Below are 22685 nucleotides of genomic sequence, written 5' to 3'. Positions count from 1 at the left end.
AAGATATAGAACAGGATCAATTACCTCGAGAAACGATTTCCAGGACTAAAGATCGCAATGGCGATTTAATTACCCGTTATTTCGAGGTATTGGTTGATGCACCGTTCGCAGTTCGAAAAAAAATGATAAGGCAAGCACATTGAGGTAAGGGACGACAACATGCATAGGCAGAATACATCACCTGTTGTATTAATTGGGCGTCCAGTGTATGGTTTTTTGGTGCTACACACGCCTCTTAAAGTCCTGCTTTCAAGTGTTACGTACTGTTATCATCGTTTTTGTTAATTAGCGTAAAACCCTCCCATGTCTTGGCTTGCATTGGCCGATTTGGTCGTACTCCAAAAAGCAAACGTTTCTTTTTTATCGACAAAATGGGACCATTTACAATCGCCCGCCCTGGGAAACCCCGCTCTATCGAGAGACAGTGTTCTCTAATCCATGTTACTTTAACGGTAGAGTGGTATGTTAGTGTCATGTGCGAACGTGTGGACATGTATGAGATGATCGTTACTTATGTTAATGAGACAAATACGTGGTGTTGCGTGACAGTTAAAAACTTACCGTTGTAGCTAGGCCCACTGGATCTGTAGCTGAAGCCATCGTCATCCTCCCAAGGCCGTGCATGATCGATATTTCGCGAAGGTGCTGCACAAAATGTTCTTCGAATTATCTTTTACATAAATGTTAAATGATATTGTTCATAGGCTTTCAAATTTAAATCTAAGAACAATAGGTTCCCTTCTCAAAATTAAATAGAATTAGACAAGCTAAATAATTAAAGTCTATATCTAAATATTAAAAATATGAAATTAAATTATTGTAACTTACATGCACCAACAGGACTTTCATAGCGCAATCGATACGTTGGCTCTCTGGCGGCAGACGGTGTCCTCGAGGCATTTCTAGGATCAACGTTCGCAGCTCTATGTCTCAAATTCTCCCGATCTTTTTCGCGATCTTGCAGGAATACTTTAGCTATTCCCGTGTCGATCTTGCTCAATTCGTCCTGTTCCTTTTTCAATTTTTGCTCCGCTTCCTTGATGTACGTTTTATTATCCACGTCATCCTCGTCATCAGATGCAGGTACTCCCTGAATTAAAAAGGATCGGAACGTCAATTCACTGATCAGCATCATTAAAAAATTAATGGAAAAAGTAGCATTATATTATTTTGAAGATTAAATATAAGATAATAATACCTTATAGGTGTCGGACCATCGTCTACGTCTTTCAGGATCAGTGTAAGGATACGGCGGAGCGGGAAAATCGTCTCTCTCGATTGGTGGTTGAGCTCCCGGGGGTGGTTTCATGGCGTCTGGATAATGCGCTAATTCTATCGGTTCGTCATTATCCACTTGGCTTGCTGGCGATTTCGGTCGAGTGTCACTCAACGCGTCGACCAAAGCTCTCATTCCCGATCTGCTGCTGCGTCCACCGCTGCTTCTTATCGAACGAGATGCTGTGCAACAAAATAAATGCGTTTTCATAAAGGCTAATTGACAAATTAATTTTAGAGAACATAGATAACTCGAAACCAAATAAACGACATAGAATTAAAAGTTAAAAATAAAAGTTTCAATTTCAAACAAATTATTTCTTTTAAATATTTAAAAAATTCAATATTTTGTTACGTTTAATTTAGAAACTAAATAGAAAATTTCTGTTCTTGATACTTAAGATATTAAAGGAATGATTATACAATATTTAATTGTAACAGAATTGCATAACCATTTTAGAATTTCATTAAAATCTAATAATTTAAATAATATATAGAGAAAACTTACAGCTAGGTCTATGAAAATGCGGGCTAGTGGGGGGTTTATCGTACGGCTGTATCGGACGTCTCAGATATCCTTGACTGGGTGTTTCAGTCAAATACGAGTAAGTATAAATCCTAGATACATCTTCCGCCGGTCGTCCGTATTCTCGCAGGATCAGGCCGGGGCTTCCAGTTCGTGCGGGATAATACTGAGGCAATCAATGTATTTTATCACGCATGTGGTGTAAATTGCATTTTACATCTGATTATTACTATCAATTATACGAAGTGCGTAAGAAATTAGATAAATCTCTAAATCTCTTTTAAAGTAAATTAATTCAAAATTTAGTCTCTATAAAAGGAATTAATTTCTTATGTATTCGAATTATTGACGCACTTTGTATAAAAAAAAAAAATCGTGCAAAGCGAGTAATGCTCTGTCAAGAAAGCATTTATATATTAACATATTTGAGAATTCCCAAAAATTTTTTTAAATATATTAAATTTCATTCTTTGTTTACATTATATTTACGTTCTAAAAAACAACAGACAATAACTAAATTAAAATAAATGATGCAATTAGATTTTTAAAATCAACGACAGATAATCACTAAATTAAAATGATAAGTAATGCAATTCAATTTTTAAAATTATTGTGTTTTACTAGTAAAAATGATATCTTATATTAATTTAACAAAAGTATACAATCCGAACAATGTCTCGATAGTCTCATTTTTCTATTTAATGGATTGAAAAATCGAAATAGAATCGTAAGTGCCTAACAGAGCGAAAGCACGCGTCGCCGAGAAGTGGTAATAAGAGAAGTGATACCAGAAATACTTGTCGAGAATGCTGTGCTAAGTGACATATGGCATACCTTGCGACTTAGGCTGCTGTAAGGGCTGCACAGTGATCCGTTCAGGCTTGGCGTGCGTGACCGCAATGAAAACTATACATAATGACCGTGCGGAAAAAGTAAACAACGATTAAGAAAAGCGATAATAAAAACTTAATAAAAATGAAGTATGATAATATAATCTTTGATGTTTCGCTTGTTTCCTATATTGAGGCGTGCGTAAAACGAAAGAACGGTAAAGTGATAAGCCAGCTAATTCTCTGAGGCAAAAATCAAGCTATACACAAAGCTGACGAAATAATTAATGTATCTTGGATTCGAGGTATTCAGTTCTATATTGCCGCTATACAGAATACTATACTAAAACATACAAGAATATATCGAATGACAAAGTGTTTCGTCAGAAAGGACTATAAGATTTAAAATACAAAGGGACGTTTTTAAGAGAATCCCATCGTATATTACATATTGCAATAACAGAAAATAATAAAGTATACTTTCAGGGAAATATTTAACATATGTGAAACACTTCGCTTTTCTTATAATACAACTGATAAATTCAATTATGCAAACAAATATAACTTAATATATAATGCAGCTAAATCGAATAATGCAAGTGCTAGACATAAACAGCAGCATGCGCTTCTTTTATTTTCTAACATAACAGATTTACAATTTCTAATAATACTAAAATTATCAAAATATTATTGAATCTAACTATTGAATCATACGATGTTTTGACTCCCTCATTTAAAAAATGGAATATATTTAATTTATTGCGATTCTCTTAATTTCTCGAATAAATTTTTCCCAAACAATAGATTTTATATAAATAACCAAGAGCAGTTACGTTTGAAAAAGAGCTTGAAAAGAGTATAGAGTTATAGAATTTGTTCTATACTCTTTAGATCAGGAAAGAATTAAAATTAGATACGATGTATTATTTTAGAATGCTCTGGAACGCAATGCTATTTCTATTCCGGTTGAGATATGTGAGTGTCGCTTTAACGATAATATATTTCTGTCGCCTTAATCCTTGATGTTTTTTCAAACGCAGTTATTCTTAGTGATTTGTGTAAATCTATCATTTAAAAATGCAATTGTTTAAAAATAGCCTGTATATAGGCAATATTATATGCGCGTATGACCTGCACTAATGAAAATTATGCTCTATGTTAGTCTATAAAATGGAAAGTTTGCTTTCTTTGTTACGTTAATATCTTATATGAATCCAATAATTGCTAATGTTATATAAAATATAAACGCCGTGTGTACAGCGTTTTATTCACAATAAGCAAGTCAAACATAACAAGAATGTAACGTGAAATAAAATAAATGTTATCTCTTTATATATGTTAATTCAATAATTTATGATTATGTACGATAATATACCTACCAAAACAATTAAACATTAAAATGCTACAATTGCTTCATTAAAATTTTCGTAGTTAAAATTAAGTAAAAATAAACAAGCTTTTGCAATAGCTTAAATTAGTTATAATACATGAATGTACAGAATAAATACGACTAGACAGCGAATCACACCGATCACGCGAACGCAACCGGACTTACCTGCATCTCCGAAGCGCTGCTGGAAATTCGCTCCGATTCCCGATGCTGCGGGGTGTGAGCGTCCCCGTGTCCATTCACGATGCCATTGGGTCCGGTAGGTCCTGGACCGCAGCGTGGATGCCATATGGCGGCACCCTGTAGGTACATTTCCTCTCCATCGCCAAACGGATCGCCGCATTTCGTGCAGCGGGCACAAGTTGGATGGAAATGATGGTTATCACCGGCCTGCAAAACCTTGCCGCTAATGTAACGATTGCAATAGGCGCACTTTACTCCAAACTGCTTCTGGTAATCTTTCTCGCAGTAAGGCACGCCGTCTCTGTCGAACAAAAATTTTAATGGTTACGGTTCACGAGTCATTTAAAATTTAAATCCCACCTTTTTTATCCGTTTTTGTGCTGGTTTAAAAAAACTTTTAAATAAATAAATTTAAAAAAACATTTATTAGATATTGTTTTAAGACATATTTTTTTCTCTAAAAGTTTTATCCTTATATTTTTCCAATCCTATAACTCATGAAGAATTCCAATCCTAAATTTATAAAGAAGCTATCATATTTTTAGAGTAATGTATAATCTTCTCCAATATATGCATTTATCGATAACATCAATTTATTTAAAAAGAATAATATTTTATTTTTATGAAAGCTATACTAATATTCTTTTATAAAAGAGCGACGCTGTAGCATCTCTTTCACAAAAAGTATATACTAATGAAAAATGTACTTGATACGAAACGCTCGTGTCTCCTGCTTAATATTCTTGTAGATAATTAAGATGAAAAGATGTGGATCAACGCGAAACTTACTTTCCCATGTATTCCCCGTGGAGAACAGTGTCGCAGCTATGACATTTAAAGCACCAGACATGCCATTGACGATCGAGTGCGACCAATGCCTGACCTTCCCTCAATTGGTTTCCACAACCGGCGCAAGCACCAGGGTCAGCGTGTCCGCCACCTTTGGTACCGGCGCTATTGCCAATCGGCGTGGAGGCCTCGCGAACCGGGATACCGACACATCGGTGACATAGCGCTTGACCTATGAATAATGCATAGTTAATGAAGATTAATGAGACCCGGTAACGAATCCCAAAACGTTATCATTAACCTTTGTACTGCAATTGTTCGTTTTATGTAATTGTCATCTAGTTTCATTTATTATTGCAATTTTATTTACTTGAAAAAAAAAACTAATTTAAGATCACTTATTATGTTGTTTTATTATGTTGATTACATTACAAAAATTACACAACATTCGATAAATTATTGCTTTATTAATAGCAATAAAGATAAAATAATAATAATTAAAACAAAAATTTTAAAAATTCGATTCGGAAAAATATAGAATGTACTTGAATTGATAAAAGCTTATAAAAATAAAATTTTCTTTAATAAATTATTTTAATTGACATTTCCTAAATTATACGGAATTAGACGGAATTCACTTTCATTTTCTTAACGACTTTCTTGATGAGGAACTAAATGTGAAATCTAGCGTAATTTATTCGTAACGTTCAATCGGCCTTAATTTCTTGGAAATGGGTGACTTCGTTACGGTACACAATAAAAAGATGCACGTCATGTCGGATTTTTACCTTTGGCCGCGTAATTGTCACAAGGACGTATGTATGTAAATGCGCGGCCTTGTAACGGTGGAGTAACGATAAGCTTAAGTGGCAATTTGCTTTAACAGATTGACTACTACACTAATTGTGAAAGTTCTACCAAAGAGGCACATCGGTTACACAATAATTCAATACGCATCGTAATCCACAATTGATAGAGAAACTGTTGACAATTAAAATTAGTGAATCTTTCATGCGTTTGTTGGTATCTTTAAAAAACGCTGTGTTATGTCAACGCATCAGTACGCACTAAACAAAGATGTAGATTGGATTCTGCCTCAATGAATCGTAAATAATTGTTTTATCACATACCTTGAACAAGAGACACTTTTGTTCCCTGTCCTAGCAATGGTTGCCGACATCTTTGGCAATGGAAACAATTTGGATGAAATGCATGCTTCTCGCCAGCTGTCACCACATCACCCTCCACATACTCCCCGCAACCAGCACAACGTGTACCCCAACGCTCCCGATAATCCTAGTAAACAGAATAACAAACACATTAAACTTTTCATTCTTTTCTAGTGAGACCTTTTCATTACATTTAAAAAATCTCCAAGAATAAATGTCGAATAAAATGTAACTCACCTTAGTGCAGTAATAGGAACCTTCACGTGCAAAAAAGCCACCCTGCGCTAAGCTTGCGTTGCACTGGGCACATTTGAAGCACCCTATGTGAAAGTATTTATCCTGCACCCGCAGTACCTCCCCACTGCACTTCTTCTTACAAGACTGACAAAACGTTTTACCTGAAACAAGAGAGCCGTTTTCCTTTATGAAATGCTTTTTCACGGATCATTAGCTTCCCATTCCAAACTAGTAATTTATCCGACAGTAATATCGTAACTGAGTGACGAGCATTCGCGTAAAATAAAATTTCTACCATTTTATAACAAAATAATAGCTTTCCAGCAAATATTTATACATTCTTTTTTTTATAATATTTGTGAATTTTTAGTAGGGATAATCATTACTTGCTTTCGATGTTTTAACTCATTCTATTATCAAAGTAACAAGATAAAGAATTCAGGTCTTTAGAAAAATTATTTTATAAAATACATATTTTTAAACACTGAGAATGACTAAACAACACCTAATCTTATTATATCTTTTTTTTATATATAACAAAGTGACAATCCGAAATTTCAAAAATTAAATTATTTTGTAAAGCATCATTGTATTAAAAAACTTTTAGTTTCGACTTATAATCTTGTTATTTAGTATTAGAAATTTATTCATTTGCAAAAAATATTTGTAAAAAATAAACGTCATCTAAATTTTAAACAATTTAAATAATTAAATAATAATAAAATTAAATAAAATAAAAAATACAATATTTAATATATGAGAATATATAGTTTTATAGTAAAGAATGTTATCATTATATACTTATAATAATGAAAATTCTATGATGTACATGATTAGATAAATAAAACTTGTTGGACGGACATGTTAAAAAATTGTCAACTCATTGTGTGAACTTTTTCAAGTGTAGGCAAGTGTAAAGGGATGCAAGCTAAAAATAACGAGAAGACATCATGAGTCATGCACCTTCCTGTGCGTGACGATCATTTGAAATTTCTTTGAGTGCGTTTACACTAACAATGGCTACTCGCATCTCCCACTCCACGTGGTCATCGACTCTCCATGAAGCGTACGTTAACTTTCAGCAGTTACGTAATGCACCTGTCCCCAGCTGAAAGGATGCATTACAATGCTCGCGTTCTATAATAGGGTTTTCCATTGAAACAGTTTAGATTCAGAATAATCCGAGTCTGAACGAACCGATGTCCGGATTTGAGATAGCTTTGATCGTAAAGCTAAATGGCAGATTAAGGATAGTTGACTTATCCCAGACTGCTCGTGACAACTGTTAATGGTAAATTCCTGAAGTCATTTTGAAATGAAAATTCTAACACTAAAATGCCGAGACTATATATTTTTAAATGAGAAACATTTAAAGGTAATTAATCAAATCATTATTTATTAATTGTTAATATCGTTCATTTGCTGTATACACTATTTAAAAAATTAAATTTTTTAGAAAATAAATTTAAATATTTTTAATCATTAAAATGTTGTAATATTAATTTTAAAGAGCACAATTTTCATGCGATTACTAATTACAGAAGAATAAATTATGTTTTCTTAAAGTATGTGTTTTCTTTTTTCTTTATGTGTTTTTATTCTTTTTTTCAAGTAACTAAAAATGTTTAACAATTTTTTAGTTATATTATTATTGTAGCAAAAGAGCGATATATTCATATTATACTTAAATTAGGGTTGCCACGGAAAATGAATTTTTAAATTCCCTGACTTTTCCAGATAAAAATGAAAAATTTTCCATGACTAATATAAAATATGTAAATTTTAACATTTAGAGTCAAAGATTGTAAAAAAGCTATATTATTAAAAATGCAAAAAAAGCTTAGTAAAATTTTGAGTGCAAATTCAAGTCAGCAAAAAATAAATTAATTTTGAAAAAAAAAAAAAAAAAGAATAGTTACAACAAAAAAAGGGATCGAATAAAAATATTGAATAAGTATAAATTTGAATTATTTAAAATCATTTAAAGAGTGCGCAAATTTTGAATGGTAAACATCAGATGTAATATTTCAAAAATTATAACAATGATTTGGAATAGAAGCAGTTTAAGGAAATTGTAAGCAAATTTTAAGAAATTCTAGATTTTTTTTACATTTTCCCCTGCCTATTCTCGATTTTCCCGATTTTCCAGATCTGTGACAACCCTGTTAATATCTAATATTAAATTTAATATTTATTTATATATATTACATAAAAGTTCTCAAATCAAACTTACAACTCTAAACACATGAATGTATTCACGTACATTTTTTCCTTCTCACATCTTTTAATAGTTATTAAATGCTGCCAAAAAGTTCTTTATATGTTTCTCTTTTTTTTCTACTAAAACAATTCTTTTTATTCTTGCACGTGCACGTACTTATCATTGTCCCCGTAGATTATGTTTGTAACACATTACGTTCGATTTGTACGCGTCGCGAATTAATATCGCGATTGATCGAAGCAAACATGTCAGCCGAAACACGAGCATGATATGTTTTGACACGAATATATATGTATGTATGTACGAATAACGTGGATGCATTATTCATTAGTCGTTTGATTTCTGACTTAATCGGCAGTTCGCGTCTACATACATGTAACACGTTTTCTTCATTATATTATCGTTACACTATTCTTCATTGTTTCATTACGCGAATAATGAACGTTTCAACCGAATACGAGCAGCATAATTTATTCTACCATGGTGACGCAAATTGCATGACCTTATTATATAAATTGTTACGTGGTGAACTGAATGTTCTCACTTCCGTCATCCCGTGTGTACATCGCGGAAGTTCGCATGTCACAAGAATAATTAAATAGAAAAAAAATGACCGCAAGTATTTTGACGAGTATGTACGAAATGTACGAAATGAAAAGTCGTGCTGGAACGAGTGCTTACCCAGTTCGATCGTTCGATGATTCAACTACGAGAAGGCGCGATGAATGTGACGCCTTTATTGAGTTATCGGTTGTTTTGAACGCGTTCCACGATAAATTATGGCGTATCTATAGTGCCATTACGCGCGTGGCCGGATCACATGAAATGCGCAAAGGGAGTGCGTGTTCACTCATAGCACAATCAATATTTAGAGAAGCAGAATTAATAATCTATCTCTGCTTGCGTTCGCTGCATCGAATCCAGCTGTTTCGTGTGAAAGACTGCGCTCGTTTCGACCTAATGATGTGTACATAGAAGAAAAAAGTATATAAGAAGCTGCACATGCATTTTTATTCGGTCCTGTTGGCGCGAAATGGAATTCTTTCATTCTGCGAATGTAGAGAGAGTCGACTAATTACTCGTCAACCGCGAATTCCGTGGCGGATGCCAGTAACGCAGTCGATTTTTATCTGTCGAGAGGAACAACTATTTTCGGAGTAATTAATAAAAAAAGTTAAAATACTGAAAAGAATTAAGCTTCTAATTAAGTCTCCTGTACGTAAAAATTTATTTTTGGATAATATCGGTTAGATATTTTAATAGAAAGCGAAAATTTAATTTGCTAAATAATTATGACTAATAAGTTAAGAAATTCCTTTTCAAATTTTCACAAGTTTTAATGCTTCCGTTGCATTTAAACTCTCCTTACGTTCATTTTGTAAATGTCAAGTCATATCCAGTATAAATCACGCAAGAAATGTGTTCTCTCGAGGAAACAATTTTACTTCGTGAGAGAATTTCACGCGAATTCAATGAAACGAAAACAAATGTCGGTGCCATTTATATAAATGCCGCTGGCAAATCAACGGTTGAAAAAGATGAAAATGTGCATGACATCACAAAGCCGGGAGGTAAAGGCCAGATCCTCTGTGCCTTAAAAATAAACGATGACATCATAACTCTCTTCATACATTCGACGTCATCGGATCGTCGCATAAGTTAAAGTCGACAGAATCCTCGTTGCGCGTAGGCAGACCAAGTTAAACGCATCCGCTTTGTACGGAATTGTCGAGGTCCTCTGCTTCAGCAATGAGACTCGATTCTAGAATCCGCCAGACAATGTCTATAGAATAGCAAGAAATGCCTATTTTAAAATTAGATAGCGACACGACAATACGACAGATGAACGAAGGAAGTGTAGGGAAAGTAATTCCTCAAAAAAAATTTTTAAACAAATCGTACACACACATAGACTCAACATTTCCGGCTTACAACAATACATGCCGACGCTGCTTTCTCTGCTCCTCGTTGTAGTACGAAGAGCTCGAATAGAATCGAAACTCATGACGCGAGCTCGCGTTTAAACCGCTCGAACGGGGCCACTCGTCCATGAAGTGACACACCCTCGTCTGCGCGTCGCATGTCGTTTAATTTACGGCACGCTTCAACTGGGGCGAAAAATCTGTTGCCAGAAAAAAGAAAACGATGGGTCGATAGGCCCAACTCGGACGCGAGCGAGTGATAACGAAATTTATCGTCCTCGTGATTCGCGCGCGGAACACGTCAATCGTGTGCGATAACAATGTGTCGATGTCACGTGTAGCAAGGCCTGAAAAAAAGGAAAAGATAATAAAGCTGCACTGTTCAATAGAGTTATTTAACGAAAAAAACGGGGAATTTGATAAAAATTTTTCTCGATTTTACCAAACGCTTCAATAATTACAATTTGATTCAAATAGTTTATTATATATGTCATTTAATTTATATTGCCATTTATATTGGCTTAATATATTATTCTATAACTAAAACAGTGGTTAAATTTGACAGCCAATCATTTGCCAGTGATGATACTGATTGGCAGAACTTTGGCCGTCAGTTGATAGTTGTAATGTTGACTAAGCATTGATTTTATTATAACTGTTGGTGTCCCTGTATAGGTTGTTTTAATATAAAATAACGATATATTGAGTAGGAGCAATGGCAACTTAAATTAGGTTAAATTTAATACTATAGATTTAACAGTGCATGAATCACAGATTCTTATATGAAATAACAATTGCGGGAATACATGGCTGTGCGAATTACACGTTTGACATGAAGTAGAAACTCTGAGTCATAACGTATGCATACCTCGACTACATTGCTAATTAGTAATTCAATATTGGGATTACTCTCCCGTTAAAAAGACGCCATATCACGCAGGCGATGCACAGAATAACCAGTTTTTGCCGCATGAACTGTCACTGAACAAGACCTAGATAGACGACCATATTTCTCTTCAACGTGAAGACTATTATTTAGCGCGACTTTTATATCCGCGATACATCCTGGCGATCAGATATTTCAGTGATTACATCCTCAGATTACAGTTGTCAGGACAAAATCAACAAAATCGAAATTAATTGAAGAATAAGGTCCCGTCACTTATCGCGACCATTCTACGTAGATACACGAAGGTGGTATGTTAATATGATTCATAAGTGGTCTAAATAGGATGTGGCAAAGTGGGGTCAAACGCGACGACCCTGGACTGCCCTGATCTCTCTCGTTGCACTTTAGAGCATAAAATCGAATACTAATCGACTGTGCAATGATTATCTGTCGAACATATCTAATCACTTCATATTTTTCCTTCGTGCTATCAGTCGATGCAGCTTTTGTTACAGTTTATATAAATCAAGAAAACTACCACAGTTATTAAGTTTCTTGCACGTCATGCCATTTCTTGCGAATTCTTCGGTGTTTATTTGCTAATCGCAAAGTATATATAGCTACAAAATAGTATTAAACTAGTATTAACTAAAATATTATAGAAGTAGCGCAAGATAATTATGAAATATTATACGTTAATTATAATAGAAGAAAATTCAGAAGTGAAATTTTCTTGGAAAGGGAAACATAGGTATTCATTGTAATTTATATTATTGCATTATTGCTATTTGCACATTGCTACATTTCTCTTTTCTACTTTTCAACTTAAACACGTATATTATATTTTAGAAGGGAATAAAAAGAGACAATCAGCTCATTTCATTATATCATTGTAAATTCTTAGAATGTGTATTAGGTCAAGTTAATTTGTCTGAAGGAAAATTTGGAACGTTGACAGCACGAAGGAAGTTGATAATGAATGATCACACAGAAAATATCTAGGCGTCTAAAAGTGTATCTCCAAAAATCGATTTGTATTTAAAAGCAATGCTCTCGAATTGTATTAAATAATATTTATGATTATGTACATTATTTTTATCGTCAAAATTTAAACAAAACAATTCGATATTTTTCACTTGCTTGGCAATCTGAATATTGTATATTTTGAAGCTGATGAGCATTTGGTTATCTATACGAAACATTGCGATAATTCAAAAGAACGAGATCGAATTTCATTTAAATCGTATTGCACACAATAGGTTTCATATTACACTATATAATTTAAAGATAACATATAGCGTGATATAACGGAAGAGCACGTGTTGGATTTCGCTGAAATTCGCACCAGCATGCACTCGACAGAAGAACATCTGCAGAACTGCTATGTCAGCAGATAAATTTTTAACCACTCTCCTTTCTAAAACCTGCTGAACTACCGTTTCTTTTTTTCTGTTTGCATGCTTTGCTACAATCTTTTTTATACTTCTAAAAATTCAGGAAATAAAAGTTCAATTTAAATAATGTAAAGCGTAATCTCACCAGTGTCAGTGTAATTATTTAATTTAACGAACAGTTTCTATCTTGAATGTCGCTTTTATAAACAGATCATTTACGAACGAAATATAATATTAAAAAATTGATTATCGTCGACGTTTAAACTCGCTCTAATGAAAATGTGTTAAACTGCTGCACTTCAATTATCCTGTGATAACAAACTGATGTAACGCATGAGATGCAATCAGAAATTAATAATTCGTAGATGCATGTGTTGGACAATCACTTCTCTCTATAAACGTTATATCATATTCAAATAATCGTCACTATTCTATGACGCATCCTCAGAATGAGAGTTAAAGATATATATATTACATTCGATTATCAAGCAGGTTAACGGTAACGATGCGATAGTTATGGCTTTTGCGGTTAGTTCTTATCGTCATGGCCATTTCTTGATATTATTCTTTTGTATAAGAGATATGTACTAATTTAACAATACTTCATACATAAACTAATTTCACACTTGACCACATACAACAATAAAATTTTATGCAAGTAAATTACAATACTGTAATACTTTATGTAACACTTTAGATGTGTAGACTAATTCAATTATATATATAGAATACTTGACAATAAAAATTAAATTTAATAAATGAGTACACAGCATTTAAAAGCTAACCGCAGAACTAATTGTGACGTACAACATATTTTTTAAATATTAATTATATAAAAAATAAGCGATGTCCAACCTCATAAGTTATAAATTGTTTCTTGATGATAAAAATAATGGTTAAAAAATAGTTATTTTATTTTACTTTGAAGCATATGTCACAATATATTGCAGTATATACATAAAAATAAACGTACAACTTCTTACATTGTAAATGCCACAAACTTTAAATATTGTAAATCGTTCAATACAGTTCAAGGTTGCACATGACGTATAAAATTATTATTATTGTGTTATGGACTGGCAGAGGCCGATTGTGTGTACATGATGCAATGTGCAAAAGTACATATTTCGGCTCATGTTCATTATATGACAATTACCGATGATTACTTAATAATGCATGAAGTCAGTAATTAGTATCCCGCAAGTGCGGGGGGTAACTAAATTACGAAACGCTTGTATTGCATTCTCGATGTGTGTATATGAATTTTATTGTCGACAGCGCGAAAAAACGCAATTATTATATCCTGCGTATAACTATATATCAACAATACAATGTCAACGAGAAACGAGTACTTTGCGCTCTTAAACACTTCTCCAGGACAGCATTTCACAATAATCAAATTAATTCTCTCGCGGTTTTTTTTTATTAGAAATTCGACGTAAGTCGCGCAATATCGTTAAAAATTTAAATCGTTAAAAATATTTAATAATTTGAAAACGAGTCACAGAATAAGTTATAGAACGTATTCTCACAATCAGATAGCAGATAATCGAGAAAATAGTCTAGGCGATACTGCCGATCGCCTCACAATGTAACTGAGACCCAAACGGGATTTCGATCGGCGTTTCTAGCGCGCTAAGGAATGCATTTCCTCGTCGGAGCATCGGAGCGGTTAAAAACGTCCTCGGCGTGCGGTACCGTGTCACGTTCCTCAGATTCGCCTCGTCACGAACGACGAAAATCGTGACGGATATTCGTGGCTGAGAAGCAGCCGTCGTAATATGCAAATGTTGCCGGATCTCGTGGATCGCGTGGTATCACACGAGGTACTTTCGCATCGTGTAATTTAAGCATCGTGTCGCCGCGATATATTAAACCAGTCGTGAGGCAAGTTGATAAGACGGATGGATGATCGGCGGATGTCGTAAAATACCCACCAGCGGAACGGATTTCATATTACCGCGTCGAATTTCTTGTCGACACAGATTTCATCTCGGACATGGCTCCAATTTCGTGAATAACGAGATAAAAAGCAAGGTCTATTTACATAGTCAATAGTCGTAATTATTTCACGTTTAATTAACATTATTGAAAGTTTAATGCGTTTACTGCGCCGACGCGATAATAGTGCTAATGGATTTCGAAGATTAATGAATACTGATACAATAGATATCTCGATGTACGCTTCATTCAGCATTATGGTCCATGGAGCCTTTTACCCATCAATTTTTCCTATTTATTATAATATCTTATTATTATATCATAATATTATACAAACAGACATAATGAGATAGTGGTAATGAGGAACGATTATTACCAAATTAAAAGGTAATGATATTGTAGGAGATTCGAGAGTTAAAGAGTCATTGAACGCTACTGATTCATTTAATTATTCATTAATCATTCGTTTAAATTTCACTGGATCTTCAAAAATAACGGCATAATGGCTCGTCGTTGCGAAATTAATTGCGCTTTTAATCTAGCATCACGGATGAAGGCAGATTGACGTAGAGTAAAAAGAGGCGGCTCGTTCGTCACGACGACCGCAGAATAGAAGGTGAGGAAACGATTTTTTGGGTCTTCAGGGCAGCCAACATTTTTTACCTTTTTTCAATGGTTTTTGTTTGTGCTGGTCGGCATCGTCTTTCTTGAACTCCGCCTTGCTTTCACTTGCTATCAAGCTCTCGCTCGTCTTCGACTTCATCGTGTCTGCCGACTGCGTTGCGTAACTTTCAGGGACACGAGCCGCGCTGGCACACGTACCTCTTCTTCCCGTTTCCGTGCGATGTAAGATAAGATAACACCGAGTTAGACGACGATCGGTGCACGATTCGTCATCGGTCGAGGTGCAACTCGAAGCAGCCGCGAGCAGATTCGTATCCCCAATCTGTCGTTGAGATCACTCAAATAACTCGTGAGTGAATTGTCGACTAACATCTGTGTCTTGATAGATCAAACTTGGAGATTTTGCTAAAAAAAATTCGACATATCACGTCCGTTTAGACTGAATATTTTATTCTCTGAGGATATTCTGTATATATCGTTATGAATTTAATATCGTATAATGTAGCATCCTCGACAGATTATCAAGATAATCGAAGGCGATTACGTTGTTTGCTGAGTAATGCGTCGATAACAACAGAGCAAATTTTTTTCCAGAATGTAAAATCTCAGCTCGTTATTTATTTGGTACGAACGCGGAATTTGTAAGTCGTAGGAATTTTTTAACGATTAATCGACAGTTCGCCGAGAGCTAATCTGAATTTCGAAGCGTATGGTGCGAGAAACTTTGACGTAATACAATCAGTCAATCACAATACACGTGCCCATACAGTCGCTGCGACTGCCGATTGTCGACTGCCAACAGTGCCGACCACCAGTTACTGGCCAGTATGAGATTCGTGCCTCGTCGAGTCCCGATTGTCAACCGGTACAGTCGGCGTAGATAATGTTTCACTTTCACGGTCGACTCCGCCCTGAAAGTCTAATCCTGTGAGACGACTTTGCACCTCTTTCACTCTACGCTTTGTACTTTGCCGCAATCTGTTTCTTTTTTTCCGTCTCCTTGACTCTGGTAATCTGTCCTTGATGTACATTTGCAAGCAATGATATTCGCAGTCGCCTCAAGGGGATTAGAAAAATATGTTTGTCAGCCGACAGATTAAACTTACTTTTTATTTAGCTTGTACGCAATTGCATGCATCACGAATGATTTAGAAAGATTTTCAAGTACTATACGAAAAGAATGATTTTGCTGAAATACTTAAAAATTTAAGTATACATAGATGCAAATTTGAAAATAATTTTGTTGGATCGTCACAATAATTATGTATGAAACTCAATCTCAATAAATGTAACATTCTGGCAACCAATTTAAGCGCCCTACGTAATTATTTCAATAGTAATATAAAACAGATTTGTACCGAGAAAATATTTTTAAAATCTACATATTTTAAATTTTCAGTAAAATCATTTCTATGAAATAAAATGTTCTGAAGTTAACAAAATTTTTTACTCTGAAACTTTCTTTTCCAGGAAAATCTGAAGTATATATATTAAAAAGGCAATTATTATTTTTTGTTAAAAGCAAGAGATCGGATAATACTAACAGCACTCAGATTACATGACTCGAAGCTATTAAGGGTAATTTATAAATGGAATCATTGCATAAAACTTTAATCCAGTTAGCTAAGAATGAATATCTTGAAGTTCGCTTCATACATTTTTAATGTATTTTTAAATATATTTTACTCTAAAATTTATTTTCTGAAAAATCTGAAGTGTACATTAAAAATGCAATTTTACAAAGAGAAAGATCAGATAATATTAAAGGCATTCAAATTATCCGATTAAAAGCTATATTTAAGAGTAATTTATAAATGGAATTATTGCATAAGGCTGTAATCCAGTTAACTGGGAAAGTGTCCAGCGCTTGTCACAATTTTATCATCATATACACACGCGGTGTCCTAATTCTGTCAGCTTAAACTAGTTTCGCATAATAGGATGATATGATTAATAGTGAAATAAAAAAATATAATATAATGTTGCTCAATTAAAAACATGTAAGACAGATTAGACTTTACATTTTTACAGTAAATATCTTAATAATCAAATCGGATATCCGAAAATTTTTCGAAGTGAAAGAAGCGATTCTTGTACAAGCTTTATGATACAAGAATAAAATTATGATAAACACTGCACCTCTAGTTTCGTCTTAAAACTTTTAAATCCGCGTAAAAAAATAAGCTGTTATTTGTAATTTTATCTCGCTACTCAATAAACATTATATTGCAAATGTGCAACTTCGGAGTCGTGTTACATCTCCCAAGACCGAGTCAAAAAATGGCGCAAGTCGATGTGCATCACACGCACCAATAAGCGATTGAAATATTGATCCAGGATGCGTACAGAAAACGAGTGCCTTTTCTTCTGAATAATCCAATTTCTTCGTCAAGACTGCATTGTAGAACTAGACAACTCCAGACTAAAATGACAATTATTATTTTCTTGTCAAATATATATGTTTAAAAAGAACGAAAATAGGCTTTTATAGGAATATCACTTCGACCTAAAAATATCATATTTAGTGATTTCCAACATTATTAATTAAAATTGATTGTATACAATTCTTCAAAAGCGGAATCGTAATTTACGAGGATACAAGAATTAGACGAGTTTCGCACAATTTTCGTGTCGAAATCGGACATTTCCGTCGACACCAATTAAGAATCTTCATCGAGGGGGAATTCTCCCTCAAGAGATGCAGCGTGTCTGTGAGTTTGGGGGATACGTATCGATCAGCAGCTTTTGCAGTTTCATGTGAAACGTGCCCGACATTAATGGCATTTCCAAGGGACCCTCGTACCCCTGTAGATACCCCGATAGAAACCGAGAAGAGGATCAATATCACGTGTCGATCGTTGCTCCGGCTTTACGCGCTCTGTCGTGAGCTGATCTATTATGTAAACGCCTCCTCGTGCGTGAAATGGCTGCCTCACGTGTAAAGTCTTCGCGTAAGGTACACATTGCGAGATCGACGGCCACGTAATGTCGCGGATCGGGGTTACGATTGTGTACTGTCGTAATATGATCAGTAAATGGGCGTCACGAAGACACGAATAACAAACTAAATAGCGTTCTATATAATCGACTATTCGATACGAAAGATTTTTAGTGATTGCTAATTATTGGAAAATAAATTGAACCAACGTTCATGAAAGACTTTCTCTCCAAACGTCGTCTTCTATATTTAAAGCGTATAAAAATTGATAATTGTTGAAATTAAGTTTTCAAAATATATATAGATGTACATGATAGAATTCGAGTAATATTAATGGGAACTGTTGTCAAAAAAAGATTTATTTTTTCTTGTATTTTAAAGGAAAGTGTTGTCCTAGATTCGCTAAGTTAGGATATCATATTCAATTTTTTTAACATAAAAAATAAAAAATGTAGCGTGCTAACTTCGCGAATCTGGCATGACACTTTTCGCTTTAAAATAAAAAAAAAATAAATATATTACTACTTTTAGCAACAGTTCCCGTTAATATACTATTCAACTTACCAATATACGTAATTTGAAAATAAAATTGTAGATTTTTTACCGATTTTTATTACACTTTAAATACAGAAGACACATTTGGAAAAAAAGTGTGCTTTTATTTATTACAATTCTAAAGTTCCAAATCCCTATAATTATTTTTAAATAAAGTTTCGACGGTTACATATTTTTAATTAATTTTTAAATCTTTGTATTCAGCACGACACTTAGAGGAAAAGTTACTACAATTCTAGCGAGAGTTTTGATTCTAGCAGAGTTCACAAATCCTCTCGCAAAGTAAAAGAGATAACGAAATGTGCGCGAGGAGTTTGCGTTGTCCGCGATGTCACGCGCAATGCAACGGTCGCGTGGGTGGGCGGGAGATGCACAATTGCAGCAAGCGAATTATGTGTTCGCTAGCGTCTCGTCGGGGTCGCCGGCTTCTTCGTAGACAACCGGTCCTGCTATAATTGCGATCGCGAACAATTCGCGCGAGCGAGATGGATGCGACTCGTTCCGTACACGTAACAAATCGCGCGGATGAATCCGCGTTGTGTTGCGGTATTAGAAGTAAAAAAACAAAAAAAAAAATTCGAGAGGGTACAATTAAAAACCGAAAGATTTAGAGGGAATCATTACGTAATAAAAAAAGAATAATTAATATATAAATTAACAATATATTACGTTAATATATTAATATATTCTAAAACTTTTATATAATAAATTGTCACTCTAAAGAGTACAATTTCACTTTTAAAGATTGAAAATTTAGCCTCTTTTTTAAGACTGGCTTAATGTTCACACTTTAGAGAATTTAGAGTGAGAAAAGAATTTTCTCCTCGAAAGAATTTAGAGAGTGTGTAACAATAATAGTGGAAGTGTGGATGGGATCGTATAAGTCCCTAAATGTCATTATCTAAATATAAAGAACTCCTCTGTGACTCCCACCGAAGTTGGCAGTTCCAGTCCAGTGTTATGTACTGGACCTCATGAGACTGCTCAACCTCCCCCCCCCTTTCTCGGTTTAACATAATCCTAGTTCTCTTCTAAAAGGTCTGTTTTTGTACTAGCTGAACTATACTTTAAGAACAAAGTGAAATAGATATTAATTTGATGATATTAATTTGAAAACGAAAAAAAAAGTTCTAGTATAATGCAGCAATGAAAAATAGACTTAAGGCCTTAGCAGAAAGCAGACTTATAATCTTATAATCTTAAGACAATGTCTTATGGCTTAAGTCTTATATCTTTAGTAACGCACAAGAACTATTGTATCTTATGATTTATGTCTTAAAGATGTATAAATACCAAGTGTCTTTAAGCATACGTCACAAGACAGTCCTTGTGCGTTACTGAAGACATAATACTTAACTCATAAGACACTGTCTTAATATTATAAGTCAGCCTTTCTGCTACAGCCCTCAGAACGATATATATGGCGACGGTAAGGATCGAACTTGCGATTTGCTGATTACATGAGTCGCCCAGTTTTCATGGAACCACACGTCATCGCAGGGATGGTTCAATGTTTTTTCCTTACGATTTCTCCAATCGATATCGCGTCCCAGAGAAATGAAAATGTTACTTTCGCACGATGAAGCTTGACAATAGTGATGTATCGATATTGCTGAGGTATGATCAGGAATTTCGAGATGCTGAGTGGTGGTAAATTAACTGCGGTTTCCAGGCGAAAACGTTATTCAAGTTTATTTCAACGGTACTAGCAATGCCTGTTCACGAGTAACAGGCACGTGTCGGTATTCAATTGTCAAAGGTACGTTATATTTCTATGCAACTTTCAGCATGTGGTATATACTTTTATTTATAGCACATAAAGGTGGACGATCGGATCGAAACGATGAACACTTGGAACTGAAAAAGACCTAAGTGACATTTTGCGTCATTCAGATTATAATTCATCTTCGACGTGTCAATTAACTGATACATGATAATCTCGATATTTTGATTATTTTAACAATCAACTTAAGGATATTTTTGACGTCCTGATTAAATGTTTAATGTCAGGGCTACTTCAATATTCTAATTATTGCGACTTGTTCAAAGATGGCATACAATTAAATAACATTCTGCCTATGATTTGGATTATATTTTTGATTATCAACTTCAAACTTTACGATTACAAAAAAATGTTCCAGAAAAAAATAAAAATAGGAGAGAAAATTCCGTCCTTCTCGATTAATACTCGATTCTAGCAATGTAGATTAATTTTCTTGGTCTCCTTGTAAGAGATTTTTCTCGGTCTCCTTGTAAGAGATTTTTCTCGGTCTTCTTAGAACATAAAAACGGATAAGAACAGAAGATGCGTCACTAGAATGGAAAAAAAGATCAAGAGCGATTAGGATCGAATGATGCAAAATTCTTCGAACGAGCGCGTCGCGTAAAATGCGATATGCAAAACGAGAAAAAGAGAACGGTGGCAGAGAGAGAAATAGAGAGACAGAGAGACAGAGAGACAGAGAGAGAAAGAGAGAGAGAGAGAGAGAGAGAGAGAGAACAAGAGTGAACCCACGCATGAGAAGAACAGGGAGAGAAAGAAAGAGACGACACACAGGAGGCAAAGGGGGACTCTCTCACTCACGCAAGGCGCGTAACATACGCGCGAAGTAGGGGGGCTCGCCCTAGAAAACATCAAACCGACGGATTCACCTATTTATAGACCACCGAGTATGAGTTCGCGTTACGAACCTTTCGGAAAACATCCGCCGTTATCTCGCGATCGTCGAGCCGAGAGGGACGAGTGCAAGCGTGGAAATCGGACGGAAACCGCGCAGCGCAGGGGCGTATTCCGTTTCCTATGTTACGCGCGCTCGTCAGCGAGCGAGCGAGCGAGCGAGCGAACAATTAGACGCCACATTCCTTCCTTCTTTCTTCTCTTTCTCTCTCTTCTTCATCCGTGGCGCTTCTCGCTAGCGGATCGTGCAGTCCGCCGACGCGACGGAAAAGGACAAGAAAGAGGAGAAGAGCGAGGGAGAACGAGCGGGCGCCCAGCCGGCGTTCGACCGATCTCATCCACAGAATAAATTCTACTCACCCATTTTCGAGAGCGATGCCTACTGCGAGCTGTAGAACGGCGGCGGTGTCTTCGTCGCACGCGAATCACGCGTTCATAGCACGGAGCACTGGACGGCGGAGCGGACGCGCGTTTCACTTAGGAAATCGCGGAAAAAGGCGAGCGACGTTCCTGCCACGGTACGCAGGACGGCCGACATTGCGGCGCCGAGCCGTGCAGTGCTCAGTACGGCACGCAGCTTGCGCATGCGCGCGACGCGCGGACACGCCGGTCGGGCCGCATCGCGGGCGCGAAATTCGAACGGTCGCCGTCGTTTGTTTCACTCGGTTTCACCGCGATTCGAATCACTTCACAACGCTGATTAGCATCATTTGTTCTTGTTTAGTTTTTGGTAAACAACAAAGATGAAATTATTTTAATTGTAAGAGCGTGTGAGTGTATAAATCGAACCGCAGCTCTGTTCAGACATTCCATTCTTCGAACATTTAAATCTTTGAAGTTGGAGGTCGATAATGTATCTTGAAATGAAGTAAAAATTACGAAAGTAAATGTATTCATTAGAATAGTTATAATTTCTATTTCATTTCTGTCTAGTGAATTTGCTCATTTTTATAATTTTTATTTTGTTTTAAGATACACAATAGGTGCCCTGGAGAGATAATAAGACTGTTTTCCTTTTAGAACACAGTCGACACATTGTTCTATTTTTCTTGGTATTCAATGAATGATAAAAATAAAATAATATTTGTGACGATTGTGTTTTCTAAAAGGGAAACAATCATAATC

At 35.2% G+C, this 22685-nt stretch overlaps 1 protein-coding gene across 14 annotated transcripts in view; it reads right to left on the bottom strand.

Moving 5' to 3' along the window:
• Unc-115a (actin binding LIM protein Uncoordinated 115a) overlaps positions 1–22139 on the bottom strand; it is a 30683-nt gene extending 8544 nt beyond the window's left edge. For 2 of the 14 annotated variants that reach the window (XM_087405807.1, XM_011058538.2), the window contains exons 1-10: positions 15430–18757; positions 6400–6560; positions 6124–6289; positions 4994–5225; positions 4187–4505; positions 2636–2707; positions 1784–1967; positions 1199–1458; positions 829–1090; positions 562–645 (exon numbers count right to left, since the gene is read on the bottom strand). In XM_087405807.1, the coding sequence (XP_087261933.1) occupies positions 562–645; positions 829–1090; positions 1199–1458; positions 1784–1967; positions 2636–2707; positions 4187–4505; positions 4994–5225; positions 6124–6289; positions 6400–6560; positions 15430–15529 (1840 nt within the window). In that variant the 5' untranslated portion in view covers positions 15530–18757. Of the gene's footprint in view, positions 1–561; positions 646–828; positions 1091–1198; positions 1459–1783; positions 1968–2635; positions 2708–4186; positions 4506–4993; positions 5226–6123; positions 6290–6399; positions 6561–15429; positions 18762–21920 lie in introns of those variants that run through there. The other 12 variants (XM_011058539.2, XM_011058540.2, XM_011058531.2 and 9 more) reach the window with 9 other exon arrangements.
• Positions 22140–22685: the final 546 nt, after the last annotated feature.

The sequence above is a fragment of the Acromyrmex echinatior genome, chromosome 4 (assembly GCF_024713525.1).
Source record: "Acromyrmex echinatior isolate Ae372 chromosome 4, ASM2471352v2, whole genome shotgun sequence".
NCBI lineage: Eukaryota > Metazoa > Arthropoda > Insecta > Hymenoptera > Formicidae > Acromyrmex > Acromyrmex echinatior.
The sequence above is the reverse complement of the archived record's forward strand: the minus strand, read 5'-3'. Positions and strand labels throughout refer to the sequence as shown.